Below are 10,414 nucleotides of genomic sequence, written 5' to 3'. Positions count from 1 at the left end.
TAAACTAAGCTAAAAGGAATTATTAATGCAACAATAAAAATCACCATTTCAGATGAGATTGTGTAAACTCTCAATTGCCAGCATTTTGTAAACCTTAACCTTGAGAGGACCTTGTCCTTTTTCAAAATATATGAATCTCCTTTCCAGTGAAGTCCTCCCTTCTGTTGTCAACTCAAGTAGTCTGAATAGACCTAACAGACTGTTTTGTCTGTCAGGGTGCTGTGTTAGTGTCTGGTGATTCCCCCAACAGTACAGACCTAATCAGCTGTTAGTGTTATTTTAGACACCATAGCCTACCAAGCAGAAAAGTGGGATCAGAATTCTCACCTTGAAAAATGTGGTTTGTGCTTGAGATAGCTCTTCCTTGTTTCCATGGCAATAAGGAGCACGTGTCTACAGAGTCATGTGTTGCACGTGTCTTGCATCTGACAGAAGAAGTAGCTGTAAAAAAAAAAAAATCACACTAGACCCAAAAGACAGCTAGTATTTAGCAAAAGGTGTTTAGCATGAAGTTGGTTAATTAATTAAGTGAGGTTCTGCAACATGTCTGTTCACATGAATTTAGGTCTCCAAAATGCAAAGTAAAATCCTCAAAGCCTAATGTAATCATCACCATCATCATCATTAGCATTTATCCATTATCGTCCATTCTATTAGAACATTTTCCACAAATGGGTGTGATTTTTTTTTTTTTTAAAGGCTATTTGGCAAATTTGGCTATTTTGGTTTTATGCTCATCGTTTTCCTGATTGTTTATCGTTGTTTGCAGCGGCTCGCTTAGTCACACAGTGATTGATCATGGCTCAGCCACCAGCTGATCTCTCATATCAGTTTAACTCTTGATATAGCCTACTCCATGGTCTGTCATGTCAACCCTTGTAATCCATTTGGTGTCATGGTATTCCAATTCTTAAGGTGTTTTTTTTACTGTAAATTCAGTTGTTTACGCAGTTTCCCTTCAAGTCAATGTTGTAACATAGAACACAGTAATACTGCACCAATTTATAAATGGATGGATAAATATCTAAAGTTAGGCTATGTTGTGACTGTTTTTGGGCTACATCAAAATCATGTTAGATAACACAAATCCTTCCTATTCACCAGGGCTCTTATAATGTCATACACAGATGAGCAACTTATCACTGTTGACATGGTAACACCAACACGACAGGAGTGAAATCATTTCCTCATCATTTAGAAATGTGCTTCTCCCTCTCATCGGTCAAATTGTAGCCACTGCTTTAGGTACAGAGCAGATAATTACCGGTATGCTCAGAGGATAGCTAAGAATAATGGTTGTCTATATATATTTACAGGAGATGCCACTAGAGATGCACCTGTTTTCATGCTATGATGTGAGATTTTACAGTTGTCTACAAATGTAAAACAAACCACGCAGGTACTGAGAAGTTAACACAACATCAAAACAAAATGTCAAATAATAAATAAAAATGATATTTACATGCTAGGTAAGGAGACCTACATAATAGACTCATGATGGCAAAAGGCCATTAATCAAACAGTGATAGGAACATAAAAATAGTGCCAATCAATTAAAGTAATCTCAAAGAATGTGTATTCACATCATACATGAACTTTGATTACCTTACATCAGAGAATATACACATATGCAATTAGATATGCACATACATGCACTGTCATACTGAAACTCTCTTGCTTGAGAACTTCTGAGGCCTGCTAGGGACAAGCTCAAATAACCAAGCTTCTGATGCAACAGCGAAAAGATATGATACAGTTCCACTGTAACAACATGGTGGGCTATGAGAAGTACAAGCCTTTTGGAGAGAATAAAGTGACAGAAGAAGACTGACATTAGACAGGTTGTATTGATGGGTTTTTAATTACTATTTGTATCTTTGAGCGCTACAAGTGCATTATCAACTGTGGGACACAACATGGGTGCAATGTGGCACCATACTGAGGGACACAACATGGGTGCAATGTGGCACCATACTGAGGGACACAACATGGGTGCAATGTGGCACCATACTGAGGGGACATCTTCAAGGGACAGTTCACACACATGGATGAAAATACAGTTAGTCACTACACACCTGCCTCCCAGCACAATCCTATTGTATTCATGATCCATTTCAAATCCTGTGCAAGTATGTTAAGCAATTTGTTTAGGTTGCTGACCTTCTGCTAGATAGGCTAGCTCATAGATGTGTTTTTCTGAGAAATTAAAGTTGGGGGCTGGTTGTTTGGTTGGTGGAGGTTGAGTAACCCAAGGTTTTTGTGTGAATTATCCTGTTAAGGCAAGATGTACAATTTACTGACAGGCATAAGCATTGTTTTCAATGCAGTGCTAGGTCATTTATTTACAGTACCACCTCTCTGAGGTTACTTATCTCAATTCACATACATCATCCCACAATTTTCAATAGAGACAATGTCAATTAACTAAATTAATGTATCAGTGTGTGTAGCTGTCCTTTCACAGCTGATGTGTTTTACTATTGAAGCATAGTTTATTTGTGCAGTTACAGTAAGGCTGGAATCGAATACAGCACTGTTTCCTGCCAAATACCACAGCTACTTGGGGGGTGGGGGGTATGGGGTTGAAAGAAAATTATATTTCATCCAATTCAGTCTTCACATATATCCACAAAGCAGCGGCGTCAAATAGCTGGCTTACCATACGTATTTTATTAAACCATTTAATAATTTTATTAAACCATTTATCCATTCTGTTGTCAGTTCAACAGGTTTTATTCCTCGGTCACAGAGTTCTTTTTCTGCGAGAAGACAAGGTCTTTGACCTCTGCGGTCAGCGAGAGCAGCTCTTTGTGGATGTCCTCGCCGTCGTCCCCCTGGCTGTCCCCTCCTTCCTGCTCCGGCTTCTTCCCCTGGCTCTGGCTCACCAGCTGCTTGACCACCAGGGCCTGGTATCGGGAGAGCAGCTTGTGTTGATCCTACACAGCCGCAAAACACACCTGCAGTTAGTCCATTAGCACACACTTCCCAATGGGGCAAATAGAAATGCTTCACTTATTTGGATGGCCTAGATGGATATCCATGGCTATCATCACGTTAGAAGACAATTTAAATGCAATGTAGCAATAGTAATGTGGTCTAAAATGAACACTAAGTCTAAAAATGGAAATGTGGTCTAAAAGGAAAACCACAGTTTTAACTTCTTTGTTGTTGCTTATCTGTTATTAACAGATGAAAACAATCATTTGTTGTTGATGTTTGTGGAATGAGGGCATGGGGATTTGTGCAGTGTAGTGGTGAATGTGGTACGGCACCTCAGGGATCTTGCCGACCAGAGTGCCTATAATTTGGGGCACACAGCGTCCAGGCGCGTGCAGCATGCAGTGGGTGCTGGCCTGGAACAGCAGCACACTGGTCAGGTGCAGCACCAGCGCAGGGTCCTCCGTCAGCTTCAGCTGCTCCAGCAGGGCCTGCCGGTGCTGAAAGAGGGCCTGCCTGTGAGAGCACACACACACACACACACACACAGAAACTCAGAAACATATTGAAGCTGATATCACTGTAGTAGTGTAGCTGGCTAAAATTAATTCCACAATATCTACAGTACATCATTTTCTGAAGGAGTACATGCAGATGTGTTTTAACTAAATTAACATTGGTGCCTTCTTGATGAAACCTTTGAATGAGGTGTTACAAGATACACAAATATTGCTGACATGAAACCACACAACTCCTGCCCAATGTCCTTCTGCTTTTAATGTGCACTAAGATGCTCCATATTGAACATGTGTGTGTTGAGTACTGTACACTAAGATGCGCCATATTGAACATGTGAGTACTGTACACTAAGATGCTCCATATTGAACATGTGTGTGTTGAGTACTGTACACTAAGATGCTTCATATTGAACATGTGTGTGTTGAGTACTGTACACTAAGATGCTCCATATTGAACATGTGTGTGTTGAGTACTGTACACTAAGATGCTCCATATTTAACATGTGTGTGTTGAGTACTGTACCTCTCTCTCTTCTTGTCTCCTCTCTTTAGCATTAACCCACATTCTTCTGCTGCAGTTTCTAAACTGTCAATAAAGTCCTCAATGCTCTGTAAAAAGAAATGTGCACACCAGATTATGCAAAATGAAGCTATTTCTATACCACTAGCAAATGACAAAAACTCACGTCTTCTTTGTGTAAGTTTTAGCAGAACTTCAACAGAACTGTTAAATGGACATGCTCTAGTTGAACCAGTGCCCTACTTTTCCATTCAGACTGTTGTGGAGCCTCATTAGAGGAGCCTTAGTTTCATTCGACAGCTTTCCCAAGATCTTCAACCGAACCTGAGGGACACATCATATTGGGCATAGAGTTTCACTCACTTAGATACAGGAATGTAAAGTTTGGTAAAAACATCAACAACACATCAGCCTGTTACCTCATTAGTAATAGCCCCAGAACTATCTGAAGTAATCAAGCCATCTGACGCCACAAAGTTGACTAGGATGTTAGTGACATCAGAACACACAGTCTTCAGCACATGCTTGGCAATATTGGCTTGGGTTTCATCTGATGAAAAGAATTCAATGTATTATTAGTTAATTTATTAATTGGACAAAAATGTAAAATCAAAAGCACAATGCATATGTGGTCCTTATTTTCTTCAGCAACAAAAAATGACATACCTGAGAAGACTTTTGTGCCCTTATCAAAAAGCTTGATGTTGTTGTACAAGTTAGTGACTTCATCCTGCAGGTCTTTCACATTCTGCTTGCGGTTGCCACCTGAAGTTGATGAGGTTGAGGACATAAATGTTGTCCGCACCACTTCCTGATATATCTTTGTCAAAGGTCTGTTAGATAAGAATTCAGGATTAAAGATTTTCATTCATACTTTTACTAGACAAAACAATGAAATCTGTCTTGGAATTTGCTACTGGAGAGAGTTGAATATGAGTCATAAGCGATGAATACCTCAGTAAGTGGTCTGCTAGGTCCAGGAGCATGTCCTCAGAGCAGTCACATACCTTCTCCTCCAAAACGGCCACAATCTCATCAACAGACATGAAAGGAATCTCTGCCTTACTATTGGGATCTTTTCAAAACAGATGAGAAACACACGTCAACGCAGTGAAAAATCAATACACGCTTAACAGCTTTGCCATGTTGCCTCTGGACTGGACTGGACACTTCATACAGTATGCAGCAGAGTGTGAGGTCACAGTACAGCATGTACTCGTACTTTGTATGTTGGGTCCAGCCTCATCGTCGCTGTCTTCGTCTTTCCTTGACCCCTTTTTCTTGGTTTTGCGGATCCTGATCTCTCGAGCGTTGCCCCCACCGCCACCCTTCACACTGCCACCTCCCTCTAGTGAAGGAAACATGCAAACAGTTACTTTGACATGAACACAGGAAGCTAAACACCAGGCTTTAGTGCATCTTGTTGTTCTGCAGAAGCAGCCCATTGCTGGCTTTTGGGTATTCATGAGGGCTTTGGTCTGTAGTGCAGCACAGTGCGTCACCTGCAGCTTTCTTCCTACGCTCGTCCCTCTTGTCCTTTCTGGAGGTGGTGTTCTCAGCCAGCACAGATGGCTGCTTCAGATCCTCTTCTGTGATTAAAAATACCGGATTGTTCTTGACTTCCTGAAAAAGAAACAGATGACGTGGTGTTAAAAATAGGCACCACCATAAGATAAGAAAATATTACAAACATTCACATGTTATTACATATTGGCACATACATTACATTTATTTATTTATTTATTTTATTTCATGCAAATAATAAACAATTGAATGTTCAACTGAGTCTTCCACGACTGCTCTGAGCCTGCCAGGTGCATTTTGTGTTCATGCTTACTTTCTGTGCTTTGTGTTGCATGTCTTCATTGAACAGTGCCAGGCAGCTGCTGATGAACTTCTCACTGACCACAACGGTGCCACTCAGAACTCTGGCAGACGACTGCACTTTTGTTGTTCTCATGACTTGGTTGATCAGGATGCCAACATCCTCATTAGAGAAACTGCTGGGTAGGATGGGCTGGGCACATAAAGAGACACATAATGCACAAAGCACTTGATCATTTATGGCAACTGAACAGAGATCAACACTTCAAGATAGAATTTTGAATTTTCCCTTGGGGATCAATAAAGTATCTATCTATCTATCTATATATCTATCTATGATAGTAATGCTAAAGTTCAGTATTCATGCCTCAATGAACTTTACATACCTGTAAATCTGTCCAAGTAGCCGAGTTCACTGCCTCTTCCACTGACGCTTCCAGCTGGTCGACTAGAGCCTGACCGACACAGACTGACCTCAGGAATAAAAGTTTGCTGGACTTGAAGCGCTTCTTAATGTAGTTTACAGGATCCGGAATACCCAGTCGAGTCAAGGCTTCAAACTCTGAAAAGATGCAATGAGTTCATTTTAAATAATACACAGAGCACACACACACACACCAGGCGTTGCACATCCGCAATGGGACGCCATTCTCTGTACTATGATCAGTGTTTCATAAAAAAGGTGTTATTTTAAGATACAATAATTACAATAATTACATATTTAAGCAATAAGCCCCGAGAGGCCGTAGGGTACACTGATTCTACTGTACAACAGCTAGGGGGCGTAGAATTGTTGTAGAACAGTAAACTGTTACTATAAATACCTGGCAAAGTTTCATAAAGTAAAGGCACAGCAAACTAGAATTATAACGAGTTATTCCTAGATAATCATTCTTCCGCCAAGAAATATATTTTCTTTTATCTGAATGGTTGCCAAGCAACGCCGAGACGCAGTTACTTTAACTTTTGTATCAAGTTATGGTAGCGCAGTAATATAGAACGAAATGCGGTCAAGGTGTATGTTTATGCTGCATTTTACAACGGCATCAAACGTGATTCAGCCAATCACAATCAAGGACCGGAACTATCAGTTTTAGAATGTTGCTTTACAATGGTAAAGACAGGGATGTTCTTTTGTGGTTCGTGCTAAGAAAAAAATATCGTAAACCAGATATTACAGTCAAAACTCACCCAGATATCCGTTCTGCTTGAGGAAGGAGTCCACCCAGTTGCTCTGCGTCTTGGAGTAGATGTCAGGGATATAGACGGCTTTGTCCTGTCTGCCCCCCACCACTGAGCCCTTCAGACGGCCAGTGTTCACCAGCTCCTCCAGCACAGCTGGGGACAGCACACTTGGTCACCAGGGCTTACACACTTACACACTGCACTTACACACTTGGTCACCAGGGCGTACACACTTACACACTGCACTTACACACTTCTACACACTTGGTCACCAGGGCTTACACACTTACACACTTCTACACACTTGGTCACCAGGGCTTACAGACTTACACACTGCACTTACACACTTCTAGAATATTGTGGAATGGAACTATTCGTCTGGAAAAAAGATTACCCTTAAAAGACTTTTGTGTTTCAAAAGTATATGTTCCAAAATTGCAAGAATTAAACATAGAACTGAATATACAGTCTCATACTAACAGGGACATATTCTTAAAACACACACACTTTTCACATAATCTTACAATTACTTACAATAAAGAAGATGTTCCTGAAACCCATGGACACCAATAAGATTACTAATGGGTGTTGGCCTGGAAACACAATGGCATATTAGACCTTAAAAGCATTTATAATTCTTTCTTAAACATGAAGTGAATGAGAGAGAGAGAGAGAGAGAGAGAGAAAATGGGAATTAGAGAGAAAGGCCAAAACAGACAGATGAGGGAATTGGAGCATACCGAGTGATTGCACTGAAAAGACCTCGAATTCGTGCTTTGTGGCGTAGCACAAAGGCTTCTGTGAAGATGACCCCTCTGTTGTATTGGTCCATTTGACCTTGGATGATTTTGCCAAGGCGCACAGACAGCTCCTACCACACACAGAGCACAGTATTGTTAGATATGGGTCACTCTGATCACAAACCTTTCACAATGTCCTCTAGAGCTCTTGAACTCACCTCAGTAAGGAAGTCACCAGGCAGATCATAGCTTTTGCAGAGCTCAGGGATGGTTACCTGACCGGCCTCTTGCAGTTTATCATTAACCTCCTCAGCAAGGCCATTTAGGTAGTTCCTGAGGTGGTATATGGAGATCCACATATATAATCACAGCTGACATCAGAGGGGTATACTATAAAATGAGATGAGTGGTATGTTGAGCCTAAATCCTGAGGTGCGTTCAATAAAATAAAATTCACCAGGAATGTTCACCTCTGTTTGTCAAATTTGAACACACTCCAGGCTTTATGCTAAACATATCATGCTTCGTAGGGTACCCTGCAGGTTTTCCATTTGGGACAGTCACAAGACAAGACACCTGTTGAGCATTACAATGTGCTGCTAAAGCAAGATGTACCAAGATGTGTGTTTGATTTATTTAAGCGTAGAATTGTGTGTATCTGTGATGCACATGAAAAGTGCAGCAAAAATGCACATTACATGGGTCTATTGAACATCATAGACAAAGATACTTACTCATCAATCAGCTGTCCAAGAATCAGCTGAATGCTCCGATCTGATTTTGCAATTTCATTGGCTCTCTTTTCAACATGTACTAAATCCACATTAATGATCTGTAAACAGAGCAAGATGTACCCAATCACCAAACAGTGGGCCCATTAGTTAACAGCCTAATAAATAGGGAATGCATCATCACCCATCCCAGTGTAAAGAGGCACCAGATGCTCAGACTTGTAGTTGGTCTCAAAAAAGTTCTCAATTCAGTGATAGCACTTTTATATTTATTATTGGTCATAAATAGCCTTCAGTTTCTTATATATATATATATTCATATATATTTTGTGCATACCAGTGTGCATTTGATAAATAAAGGCTCTCTTCAAATTCACTTAAACTTGATGGTAATTGTGATTTTGGTAGAAATACTACCGTCTGTAATAGCAATTACTTGCAGACTGTCTGAAATAGTGGGATCAGTGCATCCCTTAAAATAAAGTATTTAAAATGATAACATATTGTAACGGTGGCTGTAGCAATTGCAATGAAATGGATGAAGCACCATTACATTGTAATGTTTGCAGGTTTACTTCAATCTAACAAACTCACTTTTTGTAGGTCCACAATGTTGATTCGACCTTGAATAAACAGAAGGGTAAAGACATGTAAGCACCAACCTAATTCCAATTCATCCAATAGAAAAAGCAGTTGGAGGAAAACTGACCTCCATGAATATAGAGTTCATCCCGAATCTCTCTGGAAATTTGACTTGGTGTAATGTATTCTTTTCCGTCCAGTGTATGCACAACATCTAATTTCTTTTCCTCCACAAGTTTGGCAACAATCTCTATGCAATTCCTCTCCGACAGTCTACACCACAGGAGGAAAACACAGGGCAAGGAGTGAGAAAAAAAACTAGCACATTTCGCCATGACATTGAAATGACTCGTGCAAGACTTCCCACCGATCACTTGCGAGTAAAGAATTTGAATTTGACAGCTGAACATTTTCTAAATATGGTGGTTGTTAATAAGTTGCCTGGCCATTATAGACTTTAGGCTATAATGGTTCGATAGTGGTAAGTCGTAGTAGCGTGTTTGTAGAATAGTAATGGAGAAGAAGTAAAAGGGAAGTGGAGCAGCAGCCTGAAAAGATTTTGCCTAAGAGGCTGACTTGCAATGCTTTTGGAGAATAACTTAGTCTTGCCTGGGCTAGTTGTAACTTCGAATGATCTATTCTATACAGAACACTGCATTCAAATCGTAGAAGACTTGGTCACTGACACGTTGTTGTCCTACAACAAACATCTGTTTAATGAAAGGTGGTTGGTTAACATTAATGTTAGTCAACTTTAACTTAGCATTATATCGTGCAACAATAAAATCTGTCGCTAACTAGCCGGCAAGTTTTAAAACGCACCATCATTCAAGGTGTTTCAATGCAATCAGATCAGGCTAAATTGTTTTGGACAGCTGAAAGACGTTATGTGAACACCGTGGTCATTTGTTACTAAAGCAAACGGCACTACACAGACAATCTGTCAGCTTTCAAGTTAGCTAGCTGTGATAGCTAACCTACCGTTGCACAGTGTCTGCAAATTGTGCTCTTTGAAAATCTGCAGCGAGTCGCCTGATTTCTTCCCAATCAGCTGCCATTGTGGTATCTAGTGAGTTTTCTTTTTTAAACTATTCTGTTGTCAGAGCACTGTCGTGTTCCCATCAGCTGCGATATGGTTGTAGAAAGTAGGGTGAAATAGTAAGCCTAAATCTTCATAATGTTGACAATCGGCATGGAAGGCAGACCCACGTCAGCTTAGAAAAACGTAATACGGATAGCCATGAAGTTCAAACGTCTTTCGTATATGCGGTTGGGAATATTCTGTTCACATAAGGTTTTCATAGGCGTTATATATTCTCATATAAGGCCTACTCTGATACATATCAAATACCCTAAAAGTACGAAAATACATTTGAT

The 10,414-nt window shown here is 40.3% G+C and overlaps 1 protein-coding gene across 1 annotated transcript; it reads right to left on the bottom strand.

The window, feature by feature from the left end:
* Positions 1-1,842: 1,842 nt before the first annotated feature.
* ufl1 (UFM1-specific ligase 1) lies at positions 1,843-10,265 on the bottom strand. Its single transcript, XM_048251282.1, has 19 exons — positions 10,019-10,265; positions 9,165-9,310; positions 9,050-9,078; positions 8,459-8,556; positions 7,943-8,057; positions 7,725-7,855; positions 7,519-7,577; positions 6,991-7,137; positions 6,186-6,361; positions 5,813-5,992; positions 5,478-5,598; positions 5,198-5,323; positions 4,930-5,050; positions 4,642-4,808; positions 4,395-4,525; positions 4,219-4,299; positions 3,979-4,064; positions 3,273-3,453; positions 1,843-2,936 (listed from the first exon to the last, which is right to left on the bottom strand). Exons 1-19 carry the CDS (start codon positions 10,093-10,095, stop codon positions 2,733-2,735), a joined length of 2,376 nt encoding a protein of 791 aa, XP_048107239.1. The 5' UTR covers positions 10,096-10,265; the 3' UTR covers positions 1,843-2,732.
* Between the last annotated feature and the right edge of the window lie 149 nt (positions 10,266-10,414).

This window comes from Alosa alosa, chromosome 8, assembly GCF_017589495.1.
Source record: "Alosa alosa isolate M-15738 ecotype Scorff River chromosome 8, AALO_Geno_1.1, whole genome shotgun sequence".
Lineage (NCBI taxonomy): Eukaryota > Metazoa > Chordata > Actinopteri > Clupeiformes > Clupeidae > Alosa > Alosa alosa.
This window is presented reverse-complemented; position numbering and strand designations above follow the sequence as displayed.

Excerpts from the sequence above, each read along its gene's own strand:
- ufl1 (XM_048251282.1), bottom strand. The coding sequence starts at position 10,095 with ATGGCAGCTGATTGGGAAGAAATCAGGCGACTCGCTGCAGATTTTCAA. Across the intron at positions 8,557-9,049 it reads ACATTGTGGACCTACAAAAA|ATCATTAATGTGGATTTAGT; the intron begins GTGAGTTTGTTA and ends CTCTGTTTACAG. Across the intron at positions 4,300-4,394 it reads CTGGGGCTATTACTAATGAG|GTTCGGTTGAAGATCTTGGG; the intron begins GTAACAGGCTGA and ends TGTGTCCCTCAG.